This window comes from Lissotriton vulgaris, chromosome 6 (genome assembly GCF_964263255.1).
Source record: "Lissotriton vulgaris chromosome 6, aLisVul1.2, whole genome shotgun sequence".
NCBI lineage: Eukaryota > Metazoa > Chordata > Amphibia > Caudata > Salamandridae > Lissotriton > Lissotriton vulgaris.
This window is the reverse complement of record NC_141694.1, coordinates 501,484,401-501,510,056: the sequence shown is the minus strand read 5'-3', so window position 1 is coordinate 501,510,056 and position 25,656 is coordinate 501,484,401. Positions and strand designations below refer to the sequence as shown.

At 42.5% G+C, this 25,656-nt stretch overlaps 1 protein-coding gene across 1 annotated transcript in view; it reads left to right on the top strand.

The window, feature by feature from the left end:
* Positions 1 to 25,656, top strand: part of LOC147707493 (CD109 antigen-like) — an 899,009-nt gene that overhangs the window by 849,215 nt on the left and 24,138 nt on the right. Inside the window, exons 30-32 of the mRNA XM_086926509.1 lie at positions 5,772 to 5,914; positions 17,994 to 18,150; positions 23,739 to 23,841. Coding sequence (XP_086782635.1) covers positions 5,772 to 5,914; positions 17,994 to 18,150; positions 23,739 to 23,841 — 403 coding nt within the window. The remainder of the gene's footprint in view (positions 1 to 5,771; positions 5,915 to 17,993; positions 18,151 to 23,738; positions 23,842 to 25,656) is intronic.

The following is a 25,656-nucleotide window of genomic DNA, read 5'->3' as shown; positions in this document are numbered from 1 at the left end:
AAATGGATATGCGAATATGATAACATACGACCCAAAATGAGTAGGAATGCCAATAGTATTTTCAGATTCTCAGCAAAAGTGGGAGGCCGCAGAGTTAAATGTATGGTGGCTATTTATAATGCCAGGTGTGTATCCTCTGCACTTTATGGTGCAGGAATCTGGGGACACCGTTTTGAAAAGTCACTACAACAAGATGAAAACACCTTTCTTAAACGCTTGTTGTGTGTTCCACCATCGGCCTCTATAGATTTGATACATCAGGAAGTGGGACTTAACTATATTTCAGACTTAGCCGCATTACGACCTCTTTTATTATGGCACTCTATTTGGTCGAAAGAGGAAACCATTTTCACTCAACGTATTATCAAAGATCGCCTGAAGCTTGACCACTGCTTACGTATTCCTTGGTTAAGTTTTATTCACCACTGGTTTAAACTTTTGTTTAATTGCATCATCTTTACAGTATGTAGCTTTAATTGCAAAAAAGGAGCTTAAAGAAACCTTTTTAACCTACAAAAGGGAGACACGAGGGAAATCAATTGGGCAACAAAACTACCCTTGCATTTTACCAGCAATTAAATCTTAAAGCTGGTTTTCAGACATACTTGGCTGATGTAACAAAAACCTCTCATCGCTTTGTCCTGACACGCTTAAGGCTAGGGATTGTTCATCATCTCGTGGCCTTCCCAATCATGAAAAAAAGTACCACCTCTGTATGCCCATGTGATAATTTGTCTAAGCAAAGTAGCTGCCATTTTTTTATGTTTTGTAAATTTTATTACTCTTTAAGGAAATTTTATCTGAAACCTTTGTTTTTAAATTATCATGTTCAATCCACTAAAAATGGCAATGGGCTAGTTTCAACTCTGGAAAGCCCGGATGTTTTCTTTTATGTGGCATCTTATATTTTAAAATGTATTGCTGCTAGGAAATCTATTATTTTTTAAAGTTCGCTTATGATATGATATGGTACAATGAATTTAGTATCCAAGGCATTTTGCACTTTCTGCATTATTTGCACAAAAAGGAAATCTATTTGGCACGTGACACTTTATAGCGTAATTTGCACATAATGTACAAGGTTAGTACTTGTCACTTTGGTTATATCTGTATGACATGAATATAATTAACAGAAGGTATCTCATTGCGTAATTTATATATTAGGCAAGATCTAATATACCAGGGTGACCATGGTCTGTTACGTGTTTTGCAAGCACTAGCCACTTTATTGCTAAATTTGCACATTTTGTATAAAACACTTTAGCACAAGTCACTTTCTCTTTTTAGACTGATGTCGTCCATTTTATATAAATTGTACAGTTTTGGACACTGTCATCTTGCGAATTTTTGCACATATGTATAATGCCTATATTGTATAAATAGTTGCCCATGCTAAGTATTAACTACTTTGAGAATGTTACTGAGGCTGTGATTACGTATTTTTTATGTTTGCTTATATGGTTGTTATCAAAAACCGTATAAAGCTTTTTGAACTGAACTGAGTCAAACAAGAAAGTATACTTCAGAAGAAATATAATTTTTACGAGAATAACTCGACCAAACAATATTAACTGCAAGTGTGCCCAACTCTTTAGCCGGCCCGTCACTTCTTTCCTAACTTTTTAAAAGTTTTCTTTAGTCAGTTTTATGATATCCCTGGCAATTTTAACACCAAGGTATCTCATTTCCTTCTTACACTTTGTCTCTCCAACCTTTGTATGCCAGGCAATAACCTCCGTTTTCTCCTTGTTTATATCTTATCCTGAGACTTTTCCAAAATCTGTGTTAAAGTTAAAACTGAACTTAGGGATTCTTTTAAGTTGGTCGTGAACATTAAAATATCATCTGCATATAATCCTACTTTCTTGCTCTATCCATTACATTCAAAAGGGGAGATAATCGTATTCTTCCTAGTTTTCCTGGCCAGCGATTCAATGCTCAAATCGAACAACAAAGGCGACAGGGAGCAACCCTGCCTTGTACCCCTCGTAATCTGGACAGCTTTTGTCAGTTCCCCATTAACCAGAGTCCTGGCTTTGGGTGCAGAATATATTCCCCTCAAAACTTTTCAAAAATTAGGGCCCAGATTAAGAGATTTGACGACCACCTGCAAATAAACCCATTTCACCCGATCAAATGCCTTGGCAGCATCCAGGGCCATGACTGCCAAGGGGAGCTCATAAGCAGAGGCCAAGTCAATAGACCCTATAAGAGCGTACGTAAGCTCTTTTAATGATCTGCCTCTAATGAACCCCTTTTGGTCCTCATTTACCAATTGTGACATAACTCCATTCAATCTTTCAGCTAAAACTTTTGCAAAAAGCTTAAAGTCACAATTTAGCAGTGATATAGTCCTTTCTTCTCCTCCCCAATTGCCTCTTCAAACTCTCCACATTTTATCCTATCGTTTAGCAGTTCCCTCTTTTCCACTGATAAGGGGTCCAATTGCTCTTGACCTAGCCAAGTCAGTACCTCTAATTCCGTCACATTCAGATCCTCTCAATATACTTTTTAAAACGGACTAAAAAAAACTATCCGATACCCTGACTGTCTTCAATAAGGTTACTCGATTGTTCACACCTAATTCCTTTAATCGTATTCCTGACTTGGTCATTCTTAGCCTTACAGGCCAGCAGCTTGCCCCAACCTTCCTCATACTCAAAATGAGCTAATCGACTAGACTCTCATTTCTTTCTGACCCTGTCCTCGAAATTTCAGGTAGATTTATTTCTATCTTAATTATTTCACCTAGGATCTTTTCCTGGTCCATCTGAGTCTATGAAGAAATCAAGTTATTTTCTAAACTCCGGATTTGCTCTTCTAACTCTAGCACCTCTTTATGATATGCCCTCCTTTTTTCTGCAGCAGGAGAACCCAATCTACCTCGTAGAAAGGCCTGTATGCATCCCATACTACCCCTATCATAGATGAACCCTGATTATTACAAAATAATTCCTTTGTCTCTTCCTTCAGAAAATCTAAAACCCCTTCTTCTAGTAATATCGTACGATCTAATGTCCACCTAGACTGAACAGACCCCTCAACCACCTTCAAATGTAATAGAATTGATGAATAGTCGGACACGTACACTCCTACATGTTTCACATCCAAAACTTGCTCCTTTAATTTATCATCCTCCAGAAAGTAATCAATATGGGAGTGATGTCTATATTTTGTGTTATAAAACGTAAAGCCTTTCCTGCCTTAAGACGCCAAATGTCGCTAAATCCCATTTGGGTCATAATTAATCTTATTAATTTCGACATCTTGGGTTAACTACTGCTCTGCTGTTCAGAGACCTATCTATGTTATGATCTAAAACTGCATTAAAATCACCTGCCATAATGATTGGATCTGGAAAATGTAAAAGTTCAGTAAAAAAATCCTCAAACGGGCCAGTATCATTCTGATTCGGACCATAGTACCCTACTAGTGTATATTTCTGTGCAAAAATATTTACTTTAACCACCAACCATCTCCCTGCTATACTTGAGATGTTACTCCTAACGGAAATGTTCATCCCTTGTTTAACCAAGATAGCCACTCCTTATGTAACTACAGTCTGTTTTGTATGGAGAACCTGAAAAACCCATCTTCTAGCTTTGAATATCTCCCTACATTCTTCCTCCATTATATGTGTCTCTTGTAAAATAACTATTTGCAGAGGACAATCCCTTAGATATTGCAGAATTCTCTCCCGCCTACCTTTCACCCAAACACTTTTCACATTCCATGAAATAATTTTTATCTCCCTTATTCCTTTCTCACCCATAATCGCCAAAATTAGACTCTACACACTGGTATAGTATCAATGAGGCTTCTGAGGACTTTGTTTTTATTTTCTCCCGTATGCTTCCCACCCTGTGCACCTTACACCCTACCCCCCCCCCCCCCCCTCCATGGAAAACCCTACCCGATTCTTCAAGGCCTAAGCCCTATGGGCATCCCCCAAAGTGCGTCTCAGTAAATAAACCTAAAATAAATAACTTATTCATGTACTATGTAGGACTCAATTATCTTTAATCTTAACACTACAGTGACCTATCCTAACACTACAGTGACCCTTTATTCCATGTCATCTCACTAGCCCTCAGGCTGAATTGATTCGATAAACTTGTCCACCTCCTTAACAAATCGAAAAGTGCCCTGGCCCTAGTGGTAGCTAAGAGAGACGTTGCCAGGAAGTGGGGCTCTGCACAGGGACCACAAATAGAGGAGTGGAAGACGGGGATGGACTTATACATGGCAGCGGAGAGAGTCACATATAAAGCTAGGGGCTGCCCCAAAACATTTTTAAAAGTGTGGGGTAAATGGAGAACGTACTAAGGCATAGATGGGGAGATAGACCACCAGTCGCAGGGAGATGGACAGGCGCCGTGAGAACTTGGGGCGGGATGGAGACAAGTCTTACTAACCGGCGAGAGGGATAGCGGGACCAAGACACGAATGAGGTAACGAGTGAGACGGGAAGGGGTAATGATAGACGATCATTAAATGGAACTCGTATTGTATGGCGGGGGTCAGATGGTGATGTAATGTACTCAGCGCAATTGACAGACTTTAATGCATACCTTGATTGTTTATGGTTTGTTATGCACGATGCAGAAAAAATCTATAAAAATATTTAAAATAAACGAAAAGTGTGCATTCTATTGTCAAACATCACTTAAAAAAAAGCGGGGAATTTCAGCTGAACCAAAGCCCCCAACCTTTTTAAAGGCTCAATTCTTTTTCCCAATTCCCACTGCCTCTTGCAGGTGACACTAGACAAATCAGATCTAATTTCAAACCTAGCCCGGTCCACCCCCATAACTTTTTTTTCTCAATGCCTTGGCCAGGATATTCTTCTTAAGTTTGTAGGTTAGGAAATTAACTAAAATAATCCTTGGTTTAGTTCAATTCGTGTTCAGTCTGTCAGGGTCCCTATGAATCCTTTGAATGTCTCTTGCAATCTCTTCTTTGTTTTCCTCCAGCTGCATTTTTCTCTTAATTGACTGTACTATGAAGTATATTTACATAGAGAGTCTGTCTTCCAATGAACTCTTAGTATAAGTAGTGGGTATTCGTGCCCTTTTCCTTATTTTTTACTCGGTGTATACTTTTATAATTTAGGTATCAATTTAGATGTGCAGACAAGTGCATGAAATGCATTACCCATGCTTTTGAATATCCACAAAGTTATGACGTTCACTCTTCTGTGAACATCCACACCTAGTCTCTAATGGGTAATTTAAGACTGTGAAGGTATTACAAACATTTTGCTCTATGAACGGTATTGCATGATGATGTTACAAAAATTACCATCCAAAATTCTCACTTGAAAAACTTTGAGAATTAGGTGCCAAACTAATTGAAAAGGTCTGTTGTCATCTCTTGAAATCTCATCTGCCAAAATCTAGTGTAATTTTGTGTTTGAAATTCGCCCATATTGTGATGAAATTGTTCTAGTGACCATTCCGTGAGCATTTGCTCAAAGAAATAAAAACAGTGAAAAATGATACAATTATAGAAATATTTGCAGGAGCATATTTGATAATGCTAAAAGTCGTCCGTTTTCTTTGAGTGGTATCGTCTGATTTTCGGTATTTATATTTGTTGTAACACTTATTGTAGTTTCATGCAATCAAGCCAAAAAAGGTGATCCATACAAATATATCTTTAAAAGTCACTAAACGTTTTGCGATATCAGAGGACTTTCTCTAAAGAAAGTAGAGGGGTTTAACAGCATTTCGTTTCATATTAATACGTTTTTGCTTTTTGTCTCTGTGTAGCTGAATATTTTCTACACTGTAAAAGAACAAATGATTGCTGTGAGGAGCAAGCCCGTTAAAACTGAAGAGGCTTTTGATTTAGAGATTACTGTCCAAGACAATAAAAATGACATTAATCATATGATTTTAAATGTATGCACAAGGTGAGTAAATGGTTCCCTTTCACTTTATTACTGCATGAATGTTTAAGTGACACATTTAATGTCCGTTGTTGATTAATATATCAAATAATAATAGTAAAATGGAACTCGAGTCCTCTTTTGTGTTTTAGTAATACACGACAGCAAGGTCTGGTTTGTCTGTTGACAGAAATCCAACGGTGAAATGTTCGAATTACAATACCATTTAGTGCTACAGTAAGTACTCTGTCCCTAAAATGGTTGTAGTAAAATTGGTCTCATACAATTTGTCTTTTTAACTGGCCTGCATGACCATTGTATATGGTGCAGAAAACTCAAAACACAAAAGGAGAGGGGGAGACGGGGAGTGTATGCCACCACACACCCTCCCAAAGTAAAGAGCCAAAACACATAAAGGTATGGTGACTTCAGCAATGATGCATGTGTCAATGTTATGGTACAAGTCCCTTATATCTAATTTACCAAGATTCTGGTGAGGATAGGGGCAAGCCCAAGAAGAGAAGAAAGACCAGCCTTATTGGAAGAGGCAACCTCACTCACATAATGTCACATGCTTTATCAAAGGCAACCTCTACCCACCCTGGTAGGGCAATACCACCAGGGTGGGCTCAACCTCCTTGTAAACTTGATGGGGAAGTTCTTAAATAAGATAATTCCTGGACAAAGCAGGGGGATCCAGGTAAAGTTAAATGTACCTAGAGGTAACCAGGTTTTCACCTTTATTAGTGGTATCTCTGGTGCATCTAAAGCTAACTACTACGATGGAATGAGAGCACAATGGCCATCGTCTTAGCGCCAACGTTTTTCTTCCTTATTCTTGGTCACCTATATCAGTTGGGGGCATTTGTCAGGGCTAAGGATCCCTAAAGGCCTAGACTATTAAATAGTCAATAGTAAGAAGTTAAAAGATAAAACCTTGCGCTAGAAGAACCAGAGTGATTCCTACCTGGCCTTAGTGCTTGTAAACCCTCACTAAGGTAATACCCAGCATCCAGTCTGGGGAGGGAGGCACAATGCCCTTTGTAGTCACACAGTCATCAAGAAGTACATCATGCAGGAGTACTTCTTGTATTGTGTACCTGCTGCATTGCGTACCTCTTGATGACTGTCTGATCAGTGATTTGTACCATAACACTGTTAAAAATATAGCATCGCAGATGCCACCATACCTTTGTTTTTTTGGATGGTGCAGAAAATACACGTACGGTTGTAGAAATTACATGTCATATGTTGGCTGTAGTGTCTATTTATACTACGCACGTATGTATATCACAGATAGGTCTTGCGAATGCACCACTATGCTATTGCTGGGCTGCAATTTAAATGCACTGCAGTGACACATGGCAGGGAACAGTGTCTTTGCCCTGCAAGAAAAGCTTATTTATATATATTCTAAAGTAACCTCTAAAATGCGCTGTGTAAGCCCAAGGGGTCAGGTGCCAATCTATCTATATAGGATATACTATATACTGAGGCGAGTGTGCTCTTAAAGCATAATAAAGCCCAAAGGGCATTTCATTGTGGAGGCTGTGCTAGAGTTTTCCCTGAACAGGCTTAGGCGGGATTCAAATCTTTATTTCTTATATCCCGTGGAAAGTGCTGGAAAAATGCTTCAAAGTTATTACTTACTGAATTTTCAAAATTTTATTTAATCTGATTTTTAATAACTTAATGGAAATGTAACATTCTAATAGAGGTGGGCGGAATTTGCATAGTCGCGCTACTCAAACCTACACAAAACTGTAAAAAATCTCCGCGAGCATGCAAAAGTTCTGCGAACATGCAGAATTGCTTGTTCTGTCCGTTCGCAATGCTTTTTTCCTGTTCGCGAATGCTGTATGCGTGCTCAGGGAGAAATATCTTGCGAACACGCAGTTTGAAAGCACGAACAAGCAAAGAAAATCTGTGAAGCCGCGGAATTTTTGGCAATTCCGCGTTCTCCGCGGAACGCAAAATTACCCAAATTCCGCAAGCGGAATGGAATTTACCTCCCAGGCCTACATTATAATAATTACTTTGTGTTGCATAAGCCCAAGAAGAGCAGATGGGTGTCAACTGCTGACCACTTAGAATGGATGAGCTATCTGGGAGTGGACAGAAACAATTTCTAGAAGGAAGAGCAACTTTCCACTATTTGACTTGGATATGCCATGGTGTGCTTCTCCTGTTAGTTCCTAGGATCCTCGTAGACTGCCAAGCTCTAGTCACAGTAGGGGAGAGAACCAGTTTGGACTTTGTTGAATGGCAGGAGAACTCATTTAAATAGGGGTGTGGCTAAGAAGTAGAAAATAGGCCTGTGTAGTCGCAGAAGGGTCTTCCCATGTTGAAACATTCAACAGTAAGACAAAAACAGGAGTTGCTGCAAAAGGAGGTGTGGGAGCTATAAGAAAATTGTTAGGATTGACTGCCGAAATTCCTTCGATCACTGGCTAGTGCAGAGGTTAAAGCTAGTGCCTAAACTCTCCTCCTCCTCAAAACATTCATGGGCCTGGAAAGACCCGAACTGAAGATGTAAGCTCTGCTGGAAGAAGATTCCTGACTCTTGTCAGAAGAAGAGGACTCACTGAAAGACTCCTGCTAAATTTTTACTAGAACTGTTCATGAGGGGTCAAGTGGTTGGCCTCCTGTTTGCCTGCTTTAGAGACACAAAAAACAGAAGGCGTTCTGACACCAAGAAGGTTTCAGCTGACCCCACAGGACTTGACCTTCTAGGATTCCTAGTGGCTGGAGAGTATTCTGGTTCCTAGAAATTTGTCCTGGGGAGCTGTGGGCTGCATAGCTGACTAGAAATACCTTTCCCAGCAGTTGGCAAGAAATTGGGACTTAGTTATTTTTGCCTTCTCTGGAGAACTGGGGCAAGTCACGGTGTTTTGCTCAGGAAAGTAGCTCCCGATGTGGGGAAAAAATACGTTCATCCCACTCTGACCTTTTTGTTGTGTGGAAGACTAGTTTTGCTACGAAATTCATGCTTGTCCTTCTCTGAGGTTTGGTTACTAAAAATCACCGCTTCAACTGGAGCTCGACAATTACCTATCCACTCCGAGGGGCCCATGCTGGCCACAGCCTTGAACTTTCACTCGTTGGAGCTCTAAAGGTATCACTGTGGTGTATGCGACGCCTACACCATTGTGGTCAGCCTGAAATCATATCTGTGTCCCGGTCAACTATGAATAGGAAATTATAATTGGCGCTTTACTTTTTTCTTGGCCCTTTTTGTTTTAAAAATTGTTAAATTCATATCTCTGGTACCCTTAACCTGTTTTAAGGAGATTGATGTATTTTTGCTCGTTAAATACTCGCCTAATTTTCTCAATTGATTTTAGAACTATTTGGTGATGTGTTCTTTACTTTAAAATTGTTGGTACTGCCTAAACCTTACACTCAATTGTATGGGAATGTGCTGCTACTTGTGCTATAGCTAACAAGGGGTGAGAAGAGATTCTCGCGGAACTGTGTTGTTTTCTGGAAAGAGTTAGCTTACTGAGTTGTTTGTCATACCCGTCCCCACATATGTACCTTAACCTAGTAATAAATTATACCTAGACCACCTTCAGGGAATGAAAGCTGACCCTTAGTCTAAATTCTACTATGGGAAAATGTAACATAGATTTACACACATCATTTTTGGGCTCTGAGTAAAAGTAAAATAATTTCAATAATTTTAACTTTCCAGGCTCCTTGTACAATTTTCATAGCCTTACTTTTGGAGGCTTCTATGGAATTCTGAAATTCAATGTAAATCCAGTTTCTGATAAGAATGTAAAAACAACTAATCGTTTACACTTCCTTACTTCCCTTTCAGAAAATAACACCAGTTGGACAATTATAATCTTTTACCTCTCCTGAATGTAATCGTAGTGCTTAGATTGGTCACCAGTTTCCAGTGAATGAAGTGCCAGTATGCTACTGTGTTCCTTTTGATCGATCTTTGAGTGAAGAATACACAAACTTTCTGTGGCTATTACTAGATCTGCTTTTTACAAGAGCCCCCAACTCTCTACTCCCACAAAAGCATTGATAAATATACTTTTCTAAGGCTTGAAGCACCTCTGGTGGCAATCAAGTTTGCAGTATGCGCTGTGCAAAGTGTCAATCAAAGCAAGATTAACATTTTCAACTCTAAGAACATATTTGGAAAGCCACAGCTTAGAAACTAGTGAGTTTTATATCCTTTAGCAAGTATGAACATATGTCCAATAGATGAATAACCCAAGACACAGAATGATACAAATAGAGGATACAGTCATCAACTCTGCAAATATAGTTAGATACATTACAAACATTATGAAAAGAGAGAGTTGACAGCATGGAATAAGCAGTACTAAAAATAATATTAATTGCATTTGTAAAGCGCACAGCTACCCATTTGGTTTCCCAGAGCTGAGCAACTGCAAGGAGATCGTGAAGACACCATATTTAGAAGAGCAATGTTTTTAAAAGTTTGCAAAACTGCATTGACAAAGTCCAGTTTCTTACATACTGAGGCAAAGCGTTGCATAGTTTCAGCCGTGATTAAGCAAAAGAACGTGAGCCCGGTGTATTCTGGGCACACAGTATCGGCAGGGGCGTAACAAACACCCCCGCAGCCCCTGCAGTGCGGGGGGGCCTCTCAGCCCTGAGTAGGTGAAGGGGGCCCCTCAGCCTTGAGTAGGTGAAGGGGGCCCCTCCGCTCCTCGGTGGAGATCAGATCTGTGCGTGAGAGGCTCTGAAGCAGGTGCAGGCTGTCTGCAGCCTGCTCCGAGCCCCTCCGCTCTGACCCAGGACTGAAGAGAAACAATGTTTCAATTTACATTGTTCCTCTTCAGTCAGAGTCTCAGAGCCACGAGCTGGAAAGAGGTAGCGGTGGGGGCGCGGAGGGGTGGGGGGGCAGGGGCAGAGACAGCATTCTCCACGGCAATGCTCAAGGGAGAAGGGACGAGGCAGCAACATGGTGCCCTCAGGTAAGAGCACACTTGTTAGAAGCCACACTACTTTGTGTCTGCCCTCAGTCAGGCGTGTTTAGTAATTGAACTCAGTATGCCAAGTTGTGTTTGTGTTGCTCTGGTTGCAGAGGAGAGGCGGGGACATTATAGTGTGAAGGTGGCTGACTGTTCTGGATGCCTAGGGTCGGGCTGAAGACGTATTGGGTCTTGATTGTCTTATTTGGACTTATTAAAAGTAATGTGCCACGGTAGAGCAATACACCTTGTTTGCTGTCCCAACAGACAGTGGAGAGAGAGAGAGTGGAGAGAGAGTGGACAGCTTGGAGAGAGAGAGTGGAGGAAGTGAATGGAAAGAGAGAGTGGAGACAGAGAGTGGTCAGAGAGTGGAAAGAGAGAGTGGAGAGAGTGAAGAAATTGGAGAGAGAGAGTGGAGAGAGAGTGGAGAGAGAGAGAGTGGAAAGAGTGGAGAGATTAGAGAGAGAGTGGAGAGAGAGAGTGAGTGGAGAGAGAGAGTGGAAAGAGAGAGTGGAAAGAGAGAGTGGAGAGAGAGTGGCAAGAGAGTGGCAAGAGAGTGGAGAGAGAGTGGAGAGAGAGTGGAGAGAGAGTGGAGAGAGAGTGGAGGGAGACAGTGGAGAGAGAGTGAAAAGAGTAGAGAGATTGGAAAGAGAGAGTGAGTGGAGAGCGAGAGTGGAGAGAGCGAGAGTGAAGAGAGCGAGAGTGGAGAGAGCGAGAGTGGAGAGAGCGAGAGTGGAGAGAGCGAGAGTGGAGAGAGCGAGAGTGGAGAGAGCGAGAGTGGAGAGAGAGAGAGAGTGGATAGAGAGAGTGGCGAGAGAGTGGAGGCCAAAAGAGTGGAGAGCGAGAGAGTGGACAGAAAGAGAGTGGAGAGAGAGAGTGGAGACAGACAGTGGAGAGCGAGAGAGTGGGGAGAGAGAGTGGAGACAGAGAGTGGAGAGAGAGTGGAGAGGTTGGAGAGAGAGGTGGAAAGAGGGAGAGACAGTGGAGAGAGAGTGGAGAGGTTGGGGAGAGATTGGAGAGAGAGTGGAGAGAGAGTGGAGAGATTGGAGAGAGAGAGTGGAGGGAGAGTGGAGACAGAGAGCGTGGTGACAGAGTGGAGAGAGAGAGTGGAGAGAGAATGTGGAGAGAGAGAGAGGAGAGAGAGAGGGGAGAGAGAGTGGAGAGAGAGTGGAGAGAGAGAATGGAGGGAGACAGTAGAGACTTTGGAAAGAGAGAGTGGAGAGCGAGAGAGTGGAGAGCGAGACAATGGAGAGAGAGAGAGTGGAGAGAGAGAGTAGAGAGAGAGAGAGAGCGGAGACAGAGAGTGGAGAGAGAGTGGAGAGGTTGGAGAGAGAGAGTGGAAAGAGGGAGAGACAGTAGAGAGAGAGTGGAGAGGTTGGGGAGAGATTGGAAAGAGAGAGAGAGACAGTGGAGAGAGAGTGGAGAGGTTGGGGAGAGAGAGTGGAGAGAGAGAGTGAGTGGAGAGAGAGAGTGGAAAGAGAGAGTGGTTAGAGAGTAGCAAGAGAGTGGAGAGAGAGTGGGGAGAGAGTGGAGAGAGAGTGGAGACAGAGAGTGGAGAGAAAGTAGAGGGAGACAGTGGAGAGAGAGAGAGTTAAAAGAGTAGAGAGATTGGAGATAGAGAGTGAGTGGAGAGAGCAAGTGGAGAGGGAGAGTGGAGAGAGGGAGAGTGGAGAGAGAGTGGAGAGCGAGAGAGTGGAGAGCGAGAGAGTGGAGAGGGAGAGAGTGGAGACAGAGAGTGGAGAGCAAGAGAGTGGGGAGAGAGAGTGGAGAGAGTGGAGACAGAGTGGCGAGAGAGTGGAGACAGAGTGGAGAGAGAGAGGCGAGAGAGAGTGGAGGGAGAGAGTGGAGAGATTGGAGAGAGAGAGTGAAGGGAGAGAGAGTGGAGACAGAGAGAGTGGCGACAGAGTGGAGAGAGAGAGTGGAGAGAGAAAGTGGAGAGTGAGAGAGGAGAGAGAGTAGAGAGAGAGAATGGAGAGAGAGTGGAGAGACAGAATGGAGGGAGACAGTAGAGAGATTGGAAAGAGAGAGTGGAGAGCTTGAGAGTGGAGAGCGAGAGAGTGGAGAGAGAGAGAGTGGAGAGAGAGAGAGTGGAGAGAGAGAGAGTGGAGAGAGAGAGAGTCAAGAGAGAGAGTCGAGACGGAGAGTGGAGAGAGAGAGTGGAGGGAGTGAGTGGAGAGGTTGGAGAGAGAGAGTGGAAACAGAGAGAGACAGTGGAGAGAGAGTGGAGAGAGAGACAATGGAGAGAGTAAGACAGTGGAGATAGAGAGGACAGAGTAGAGAGATAGAGAGTGGAGAGAGAGCGGAGAGAGAGTAGAGAGACTGACTGACTGACTCAGAGACTGAATACTGACTGACTGAGAGACTGACTGGCTGGCTGAGAGACTGACAGAGAGAGAGAGAGAGAGAGAGAGAGAGAGAGAGAGAGACTGGCTGACTGAGAGAGAGAGACTGACTTACTGACAGAGACTGACTGACTGAGGTAGAGAGATACTGACTGAGAGAGAGAGTCTGACTGACAGAGAGAGAGAGGCTGACAGAGAGAGGCAGAGGCTGACTGACTGAGATACAGAGAGACTGGGTGACTGACAGAGAAAGAGAGCCTGATCGACAGAGAGAGACTGACAGAGAGAGAGTCTGACTGAGAGAGACTGACGGAGAGAGACTGACTGACAGAGAGAGAGAGACTGACAGAGAGAGTCACTGACTGAGAGAGAGAGAGACTCACTGAGAGAGACTGGCTGACTGCGAGAGAGAGAGAATGACTGACAGAGAGACTGACAGAGGGAGAGAGAGAGAGAGACTGTCTTGAAGACTGACTGAGGGAGAGGGAATGACTGACTAAGAAAGACTGACTGACTCAGAGAGAGAGACTAGGAGAGAGAGACTGAGAGACTGACTGACTAGGAGACTGACTGACTGAGAGAGAGACTGACAGGGAGAGACTGACTGAGAGAGAAACTGACTGACAGAGAGACTGGGAGACTGACAGAGAAAGAGAGACTGACCGACAGAGAGAGAGAGAGACTGACCAACAGAGAGAGAGAGACTGACTGAGAGAGAGAGAGACTGACTGAGAGAAAGAGAGACTGACAGAGAGAGACTGACTGACAGAGAGAGTCACTGACTGGGAGAGAGAGAGAGAGACTCACTGAGAGAGACTGGATGACTGTGAGAGAGAGAGAATGACTGACTAAGAGAGACTGACCGAGGAGAGAGAGAGAGAGAGACTGTCTGGAAGACTGACAGAGAGAGTGACTGAGAGAGAGAGACTGACAGAGAGAGAGACTGACAGAGAGATAGAGACTGACTAATTGAGAGAGAGATTGAAAGAGAGAGACTGACAGAGAGACTGACAGAGAGAGGGACTGACAGAGAGAGACTTACTGACTGAGAGAGAGACTGACAGAGAGAGGGAGACTGACTGACAGGGAGAGGGAGACTGACTGACAGGGAGAGGGAGACTGACTGACAGAGAGAGAGACAGACTGTGAGAGAGAGACTGGCTGACAGAGAGAGAGACTGACTGACTCGAGAGACTGGCAGAGAGAAACTGTCTGAGAGACTGACTCACAGAAAGACAGAGACTGACAGAGATAGACTGACTGACTGAGAGAGACTGACTGACCGAGAGAGAGAGAGAGAGAGAGACTAAAAACAGAGAGAGACTGACAGAGAGAGACTGACTGACTGACAGAGAGAGACTGACTGACAGAAAGAGAGAGAGATAGAGAGACTGACAGAGAGAGAGAGAGACTGACTGACTAAGAGAGACTGAATGACAGAGAGAGATAGACTGCCTGACTGACTGACTGACTGACAGAGAGAGAGATAGACTGAGAGACTGTGATGGAATTTGGGTCAAAGAGTGTATGAAGCTATGCAATGGCTCTTAAGATTGCTATTGTCTACTAATAAAAATGTATTATCAAAATGTGCTCTTTGTAGTTACATCTGGTTTTGAAATACTGCATTGTCGCTTTGTCTAATGTTTTAAAACAGAAACAAGAAGGAGCAGTGGATGCACTTTTGTCAAAACTGAACGATGAGTGGTCCCGATGTTGTATATCATGACAGGAGTCTGCATCAGGAAACCCACCTAACATTGAGCAAACTTCCCTGGCGTACTGATGGCAGGGGCCCTGTAATGAACGGACCGCCACCTATGATAGCCTGCCGGCAGACTACGCCCAACCTTTAACTCCACCATCCAGTGTTACTTATAACGGCTGGATTGGAGACAGTGGCATAACAATAGCCAGGCATCCCCTGCAGTATGGCGGGTCGCTGGCCTGAGAGCTCTAGACTGGCACGGAGGATGGGAGGGGGCCCCCTCCATGTAGTTTGCAGGGGGCCCCCCTCAAGTTTCGTTACGCCACTGAGTATCGGACCTGGCTGGCAGATCTCAAATCTCGGGAGGGGATGTAAGGGGAGACCAGCTCTTGTACATGGTTCGGACCAAATCCTGCTTTTGCATTAAACATAAAGCAGGGAGCATTAATTTGTACTTTTTTTCTGATAGGTAGCTAATCCAGCTCTCTGAGAACGGGGGAGGCTGCGGTACTGCTCAGAAGTCGAGTAGGTACTCTAGCCGCAGATTTCTGCATCACCTGAAGATGGCAGGCAGCTGCCTTGTCAGCGCTCAGATAGAGAACACTCCCATAATCCAGTCTTGAAAGGATAAGGGCCTGAATTAGCATTCTCAGTGCCTAGTGAGGAATAATCCAAATAATTCTCCTCACCCATTTCATGACTGCAAGGCAGGTAGATGCTACTATAGCAGCTTGAGGGAGCATCGACAAAGCATCATCTAACAAGAACCCCAGGCTTTTCAGTTTGGTAGAAGGGGTAGGAACAATTCCTAAAGATGCAGGTCAGTACTCTGGGCCCCACGATTGAGTGTTTCTACCCACGATCCAAACCTCGGTTTTGTCACCATCAATTTAAGCAATGTGCCTTTCATCCAAAGAGGCAATCTGTCTAAGTCCATGGATATTGCAAGAAACAAGATTATAAATTATGATGAAATCTACTGATCTCCCCAGATGTTCTGGGACCGCAGGGATTTTATTTTATTTTGTTTCTACTCAAACTCAGTTTCTTCTGCTTGATTTGCTATGTCCGTACTCCATAGCAGCAATACTTTGATTAATCCTTTGTACAAGGTGTTTAAATGCTCAATAGGGAAATGTATTAAAACAAAGAAGAAGTCTATATATCTCATTGGCAGTCCTCTGCTGGAAAAACCTAGTTGTACATTACCTTGGCGTCAGTAGTCGGTCTAAAGAATTGTACTTAGGTAAGCATCAACAAAGATTTTTTTTCTAGCAAGGAGTTTCCAGCATAGACAATGGGTGAAAAGTTGAGTCGTGTATGATTTCACTTGGAACTCGGAAATGGAAAGAATTCCTTTTTTATACTTACCCACATGTCATGTTACAGGATTATAGCCTTCTGCTGTTAGAACAGCTCATCTACTAAGGGTATAATGTTCTCAATTGTACAGGGAGAAACTAAAAGATAACAATTGGAATATTGGAGCAAAGGTCTGCACGATTAGTTATTGCCCTCTGCATTTCCTTTGCCTTCAGTGTACCTCCAACGTTATAGTGTTCTAATATGTTTCATACATCCCTGCATTCTTAGCACACATATCCTTAGCTGTGCACGTGGACATGCAAACAGAGGCAACAAGAATTGTCTTGGGGGTAGCCATATATTCTGCTGATAGTGACTACTAACAAAAAATATAAATGGCTTCGTACCAACCTTCTCATTTAACCTCTACGTGCTCTTTCCCTGGAATATATCTAAAAAAGCAGTTATCTTAAATGATAACATAGTCTTGGACATCATTTGCGGTTATTTGATTGGTTGTTTTGCGCTGAACAATCTATTACAAAGGCAAGTACTCAGGATTTCCGAATAATGAATACAACTCTCAAGTGTCGCAATTTGCTACTTGAGATCTTCTGTACGGTCTGATGTATTAATTGCCTTTTAACCCTATAACTATAAATGTTTTTGGATTCAGGCATTTGTATTGTCAAAACTTGACTAATGCCGGTGCTGTTCAGATTAAGGTATCTACCACGTTTGCTTGCAGTGTTGCATTTATTACAACCTAGAACATTTGGTATGAAATAGTCAATGCCACAAAGCAGTTTGATGTTGTGTAGAATGTTTTAATGCACTTGCAGCATTGTAAGCGGATGCTGTGACGTGTTGTCATGTTGTGGAACAGAAAAGCATGTTTCATATCAACAGAAGTTCATTAGTCAAAGTTTAACAACTCCATCCAGGGACTGTACTTTGTTCACGCTTATCCTAGCTAGATCCCAACACTTTCATATCACTTATTTATCACGAACAAGTTTAGAGTTTTTTGGTACTCTTTCCAAATGGTGAGTTAAATTTTGTTTTGCTGCAAACACGACCTTCCACAAAAATAGGCCAGAAAAAACCTGGCGGAATATATTAGTGGAAGATTGGATAAGAAAAAGTTATAACATAATATTGCATGATGTGTTGTGAAATTTCAAGAACATTTCACAAAATTATATGAAATTAGACTCTCGTGTTGAAATATGATGTTTTCAGGTGAACACGCACCTTATGTAGAAAAAAGCCTCACATGATACCATCATGAGACTGGTTTGCGCAGAAAATGTCTCTCTCCCCAATTTTTTCTGACTGAACCATTCTCCAGAGGACACCTATTACACAAAGTAATGTAATAGGAAAGTTTAAAAAAAGTTGGGAATGTCATATAACGTTAAATTCTGGAATTTAGCTGACGTAATTAAAATTTCACTCAGCGGTACTCAGTTTGAGAAACACAACTTCCTCATTCTGTTATGACAAACTCCAAATGGCTAGTATTTACCATAAGTAGTAACTGCCCTACTCCAGATTAATAGTTTTTACTGTGGGTGGAAAACACCCTAGTTTGAATTGAGGTATTCTAGTTTGTGGCAGAGTGTTCTACATCGACACACGTCATTTATGACATACAGTTTACAATTTGTTAAACTCCACATGGTATAATATTGAATAGTGTTCACTGAATTCATGTGATCTACTTTAAAAATTAAGAGTTAAATAATATTTCTGCAATATGTGAAGGTTTCTTTATCATTTCTGTGAAGATTTTTAGGAACAGACACATCTCCAGAGAGCGGTATGGTCCTTATGCAAGTGGATTTACTAAGTGGCTTTGCCCCGTCTCCTGATTCGGTTTCATTGAACAATTTGATCAAGAAAGTGGAAAATGGCAATGGAATTGTCAACCTGTACTTTGATTCTGTAAGTAAAGTGAAGACAAAACAATTACTTGGGTTAGCAATAAATACATTTTTACATGTTGGATTCTATGATTACTATGCCCAATACATTTTTGTATATTGCATGATTGTCAGCTCTTGTCAGTGACATCTATATTCCTGCAGTCTTTTACTCTTAAATAAAGCTTTGTCATCCATGTACCAAGATAATACTCTAAGGAAGACTGTAAACTTGATCCCAGGGGGCCCTAAAATGAAATAACAGAAGCCTAATAGATTGAAAATCCCCAGTTTAATAAACTTACTGACAGACTGGCATTAAGGTGTAAATGACGTTCACGACCCCTGGGTAACAACCAAGCAAGCCAGCATAATCTTACCCATGTTTCATTAGAATACAGTGTGCCACTCAATTATTATGGACACAATTTCCAGTCCTGGGCTTTTGTGTCAGCCTAATACATTCTGGGTGTTGTAGTCTTGATTTGCTGCTATTCAGCTATTTAGACTGACACACCTGATAACAATGATTTGTAGGTGAAATGTTCATGACTGGAAATTCTTTCCATGATGACCTAGAGGGAGTTAGTCACCTTGAATGGATGTGGATGAATTTTCTGTATCCTGTGATCAATATAGTGACAGGGTGTTTAACTGCTTTGGTGGGTGCGGGGTGCGTTTTGAGAAGCTGTGTTAAAAGGGAGTTACCATAATCTAATTTCAGAAGGACAAGTGCCTGGATGATTAGTTTGAAATTGTAGGCTGGAATGAAATACCTAATTCTACAGTGAGTTTGAATTAGAAATGGGCTCCGTAGGTCAAGTTATTGAAGTAATTTTGGAGGCTGGGGTGTTTGTCTAAGATGTTTGCCATGCAGTTGAGGAGAAAGCTCCCCTCAAGTCATTTTAGTACAGGGGTGCAGCTATTGTTTGGTGAGGTAAAAAGGAATTCAGATTTAGTAGATTTACCTTGAGGTGGTGCCAGGTCATCCAGGAGTGAATCTTGTTGAGAATTTGTGAGGCTATGGTGATGTCTTCCGGAAATAATACTTTCATATAGAGCTTAAGGTCATCTGCATGGAAGTGATAGTGGATGGTCCATTGATAATGAATTGAGATAAGTAGTATATATATATATATATATATATATATATATATATATATATATATATATATATATACATATATATATATCCTGACAGTCAATTCCACATGCAGGCACTGACTCCGTGAGTAGTTTTGGCATACAAGACATTTATTTCAACAAGGACAGACGCGTTTCGGCGGCAGGACCGCCTTGATCACTGCATAAATAGTTCTGTGAGTGACTCAAATATATACACCTCCACCATTTCCCTTTTCGTTGCCTGGGTTACCAAACACATCATAGACATAGAAGGTGCTCAATACCCATGACAGTGCAAAAAATATTATTTTTTAAAAGAGAAAACTTTCATTGCATGGAAAGAATAAACATTTAAACAGGTAAAATTACAATCAGCAGACTGTCTCCCTTTGCACTAAGACATGAGTTAAGGTATTCACTCAAGTTTAGTGATCAATCAGTTTTTAAATTAAATAACTGTCCTGATGTCCCTGTTGGCTCTGCCCTTGTGTGTGCTGCAAGTAATGGACATAGAAGTTCCTCTAAAATAATATACATGTGCATGGGAACTAGTGAAATCACGTTATCCTGGAGCGCCACAATAATACAAACTGACCTGAATTATCGTTTGGAAAAATTTGTGTAGTAAGTACAAAGGGTGAAGAAAGGGAGGCTGTCGAACTAAAATGTAAACTATCTATCGCCATTCCGCAAACATAAATTCTGCCCAAGTGGGCATGCGGTTATCGATTTCCTATGAGTTGGGAGACGGTGTGGGCAATACCCAATTCTCCATAGTGGAGAACAGCCCCAATTTCAATATCGAAAGAATTAGAAAATTAAATATAATAAGTAATTGAAAGGAAACACATAACATAAGGGGTGGAAAATAAAACTAAGAAGGTTTACTTATAAAAGAGAGAACCGTAACACTATCAGGGAGAGGACAAGACATGCGGGAGGATGCCAGCTAAGAAAAATAAAGAAAAAAACTGACTTTACAGATGGACACTCCGCGCTTAACCGGCATTCATCTCCTGTGGGATCTTGGAGTTGAAGAGAATAATATATCTCGATTCAAACCTCCGTGATGCCAATTGCCGATTTCCTCCCCTTGGGTTCCTGAGCACATTGTCGATGACAAAATAAGAGAGGTCTTGGGCATAACCCCCCATGGCGCGAATTGATGTGATGTGCCACTGGGTAGGTCTGGTCATCGTTCGCTATAGCCCTCAAATGTTGGAGAATGCGAACGTGGACCTGATGGATAGTGCTGCCGACATAGGTTTTAGAGCATGTGCATCTCAAGACATAGACTGCAAACTCAGTCTTGCAGTTATAGTTCCCCTGTATGGTGTATGGTGTCTGTCTAAATGGCATGTTGACAGATTTGGTATTGATACCGTGTTTGCAAGCCTTGCATTTGCTGCACTTGCTAAAGCCTTTTGGGGATTTTAACCAAGTCTGGTTACTCGCTCTTGCAGGCGCATTGCGTACTACCTATTGGCGCATGGACCTCGCTCTTCTAAAGCTTATGGCTGGAGCTTTTGGGCAGGTCAGGCCTAGTATTGGATCACTCCTGACTGCATTCCAATGTCTGTGTAGTATTTTTCTAACTGTGTTGTGATAAACATTGAAACCTGTGATTAGTCCCGGGGTTCCCGCTGTATTTTTCTTGCTTTGTTCTCTAGCTTTGAACAGGAGGTCTTCCCTGGCAGCTGATTCACTTTTGGTTTTGGCTTTAGCAAGTGTCTGTTTTATAAACCCTTCTGTGCAATCTACTGAAAAGTTCATTATTATATCTGCTAAGGCCCTCCTCTGTACTGCAATTACCCCTCATTCTGAGGCATTCAGCATATGGTATTCCCTCTTTGACACTATTGAAGGGAAGGTCTAGGTTGTCTGATTTTGTGATTTCTGCTATCTCACTATTGTGTTTAATATGTAACTTCAGGTATGTAAGCTGCATGGAATTGGGATGTGGGACAGTTTGAACTTCAATGAGATTGTTGAAGTTGTCTCCTATGCACTTAGTGGGAATATTAGTCACCTGTCTGCTCATAGCGATAGGGATAGAGGAGCCTCTTGAGTCTTCTGAGTAGGGTGACTCTAAGTTGTAAAATCTTATCAGGTCTTCGATGTCCCTTGTGGAGAGGGTTGGGCGATTCTGTTGTTCACATACCCTATGCAAATGAGGGAACACTGCCTAGTGATCGTGCTGGTACAAGATGTATGCCTTATTATAGATGGAACCCTGCAAGCATCTGCATCTCCTCCTATAATATCAAAGTTGCCTGGGGACGCAATGAGTGTGAGTAAATGTTTGTTATACCCCGGGGGCACTTTTTAGGCTCTAGGGATGGTGAATGTGGCCCAATGTGAGGACAGGTAACCCTACTCCATTTTCTTTTGTTAAAACACATAAAACCCTCCCCTATTGTCTTGTGTGCATTCTCCGACAGACCCCACACTAGTCTAATGATTTAAAAACAGAGCAGCCCTGGTGTTTTTGAGGCTTTCTTCCCACTGGCCTGGAATGGGTACATTATGGGTAAAAATAGACGGTGCTTGGGGAATGCTCCCCACTTTCAACTGCCTGGTACTTAGTGGGTGAATCTTTCTTGGGAATCGCCCTCCTGCAGGGATTCTCAGACAGACTAGGGCGAAGTACGGTTGAAAGAGGAGAGTTTCTCCCCTCCATTACAAACAAAAATTCCTTAAGCTGCTGGACAGCTGTTCCTCAGCAGTTCAAGATTGGCCTCTAAAAATAAATCCTATGTTGCAAGCACCGTAGGAGGAATTTTATGCCCTATCTGGGGGAATATGATCTATTTTCTCTCTGCGCTATAAACAGCGGCGGCTTCTCCGCTAAGGCAGTGTATTGTCTCCCCGCTGAGTTCACAGGAAAAATAAAATGATAATAATACAACGTTAATAACGTTACGTTATTATTATTTTATTTTTTTGTATTGAGCCCGAGCCAGGTTAGGGTGAGGCGGGTTTGGCAGTCCTCACATGAAAGAGGAGTGGTTGCTGCACTACAAGTGTGTATGACGGTTTGGCCGGCATGTTCTCAACTCGGCTATATTGCAAGGCCGGGGGGAGAACATGCACAGGCTCCCACTGCGTGCCTTAGTGCCGAACAAGGGCACTCAGACCAATCATGCTGCTGCTGTCATGCTGGTGACAGCAGCGTCATGATTAAGTAAGGGAATCTGGAAGCCTGTGTGCTTCATGGAGACTACAATAGAGGACAGAGGAGAGGTGACGACCAGGAGGTAGGTGAGGGTTCCTTTCTTTCTTTCTTATTTTTTTGTAATTGCCTCCAACGCCCTTACCCCACCACTACATTTACCTAGCTGCCACTCCTGACTATGAAGGTAGTGCTGAGAATGTGAGCATCATGTCTTCTGCACTAAAAGGAATTAGGACAGGCTGCATAACTTTTTGGCCAAATAGCCAATAGCATATCTGCCTAGCAGAACTCTCTTTGGTATGCCCACTAAAACTTGTGATCCCTCACTAAAAGAAATCCTGACATGGATGCCATTTCTTTTCAGTTCTTTCTTGCTACTTAGGGAACACACTCCCCCTAGAACTTAGAAATATTTCCATGTCAGCTGTTTTGCAAAAGGCTTGCAACTCGTCGGTTCCAACAATACTGTGGTTGATGTGTTATTTTTTTCTAGATAGTCTTTGGACCAGAACTTAATTGATCTGCACAATTACCATCAAACACTAAGATGTGGCCCACTTTTGCTGCCTTCGACATCTCATTACCTAAATCATGCTCCCTCATTTGTCTCACAGTTCAAGTTGCACACACTAGCATTGTGATTGACACTGCAGAGCCTGCAGCACAGCCAACGCCCTCAAAAGCCTGAGTTACATGCTCATTGACTGTATTACTAGTTGTGCGCTGTCAATCCCACTGCTAACGTGGCGTATCATCTGCCACTGGATTTGAACTATGGACATAAAGGACTCTACTGTAGATCAGTGAGCCACATTTGCAGCCTCAGCTCTCCAACAGAGCTCTAGTAGCCTTGAACTCTGAAGACACAAACTATGTAAATGTTATAGGAAATGTAGGAATTGCTTACAAGAGTGTTCTAAATGCAATTTGTATGCCCCCCAGACAAATGAACAGTCCTGCTTGAATGAAAACTACTAAACTGTTACAGTTTTCTTCCATAAGCAAAAAAAATAACACTTGTCCTGTTTCCAACAGTCCCTAAATCAATTATAGACCTTTATAGACACAGGCGTACATACATAAATACATTCTCTCAAACCCACATTTTAATTCCATTAAACTTCTTTAGATAACAATTATGTTCTGGAGTAATTCATAATTTAACAAACTACTATTCCTTTGTGAGACATTGGCTTCTGTGGTGGTTGGTGCCAATTTCAAATCGTTAGCCTGCCAGCGATGAATCTAGTTTACAATGAATAATATGGAATTTAATATATATATATACTAAGCTGGTTATGTTCCCGCAGCTAAATCAAACAAAGGTTTGTGTGGCCGTTCCAGCAGTGAGAGACTCAAAAGTGGCGTACACCCAAGATGCCTCAGTGTCTGTAGTTGACTACTATGAACCGAGTAAGTATACATCGTAAGACCTCTGCTGTGTTATGGAATCGTATCACTGTTCGTGAAATTACTGCTGATTTTCTGCCCCAGAATCACATTTCATAATGATATGTTTGTGCTGTCTGTAAGCGAGGAAGAGTTTCTTCAGAACCGCCCTGGAATACAGGTTAAGTGAACAATGCTGATTTGGTTTTTATCCAGCTTGTTTAGAAAATTCCATAACTTATGCTCCCCTCCCACCAAATCAAGTAGGTAAAGCACAAAATTACACATTCGTGATTAAACTTTCCTTGTACCTCTAGACCGCATTCACTCAAAGAATTCTCTATATCTCCTTATTTTTTACTCCTCAATCCTCTGTCAGTCTTCTAAATCTTTTAATTTCTGTCTCTACACACTCACCTTTCGAATGATAAATAACTTAATGAAATGTCTTCACCTTATTGTTTTTGCAGTCTAACTACAGACATCTTTAGCTATCTACTGCAGGCAGCATTGTTATTAATGCATCTATACATCATGGAGTGGACATCGTGTTTGCTCATGAATGGGTGGTATCAGGACCCCTTTCAGAGGGCCATTGTGCACGCAGGGGCTACTGGGACCACCAGTGGTGGTGGAGGCCTTTTACTTCAGATGTCGCAGGCCCCGATCTACTATGGATCCTGAGCAACTGAGCCAACTACCCCTTCTACACTTGACTCTCAGTTGCAGCTGCGGGCGAGTAGTCAAAGAGTCCCTCAGAGGGAAAAGTGTAGATAAGGCTTAGTGAACACGACTCAAACTCCAAGCAAACTCAGTAATGGCAATAAATACATTTTTAGTCAAATACCTGTTTTTATATTAAAAAGAAGTATGCTACTTTATGCATTCAAGATGTAGTATGCCATTCCTAAGCATTAACACAATACCCTTTAGGTCAGGCCATTACTGTTTATCTAGCAAATCCCTGTCCTACCCTCTACCGTAATGTAATTGGGGTTATTTCACATTCACTGGTGGCCGCATGCGGTGAATGCTCACTAGTAGGCCTTACTCAAAAGTCCACTCTGACTCTGTATGAAAGAGTCAAAGGTGCCTATGTTGCTGCAGAACCTTTAACAGCGAGTCTCCAGGGGTCCAACAGGCCCGAATCAAGCCTTACCTACTCTAGCAGCATGGAAGCATTTCAGCAGGAGCCCTGGCTGCAGGCATTTTCAATGCTCCAGTCCTGCTGGGTCCAGTCAGTTTCCATGCGGGACCGGTGACAGCACCTGACAGGCACAGGCTTTCTCCTGAGAAGCATGGTAGGTTCAACTTTTCCCCACATTGAGGAGAGAGTTGATCTTCGTGCTCCCAAATGTGTCTCAGCGACAGAGCAAAGTCCTCTCAATGTCCTCTGGAGTCCTTGGGGCAGGTCTCCGTGTTCAACTTAAACCTGCAGGTCGCAGCTCCAATTTTCCTGGCCTACAGCCCGAACTTGGCAATACTCTGTACCAACAGACCCTCCTCGCATACATGGACACTGCGGTACCCGCTGGGAAAGAGTTTACCTCTCTTAGGCAGCCTACTATACCGCGCCGGCATACAGGGTCGCATTGAAGTGCACACAAGTCTTGCCACTTTGTCAGCTCAGTTACTTCTGCTGAGGACCACTGTGGCATACGGAGTCACCGTTATGAGGCAGTACAGGCTTTGCACTCCCTGCATAGCACTTGATACACAACTAAGTCCACTGCAGCCCTCTCCTGGCATACAGGGTCACCAATTCAACCCTTTATATAGACAATGATTTACTCAGTGCACAGCCATCTCCGCATACCTTGCACTGGGATTCCTCTCTGC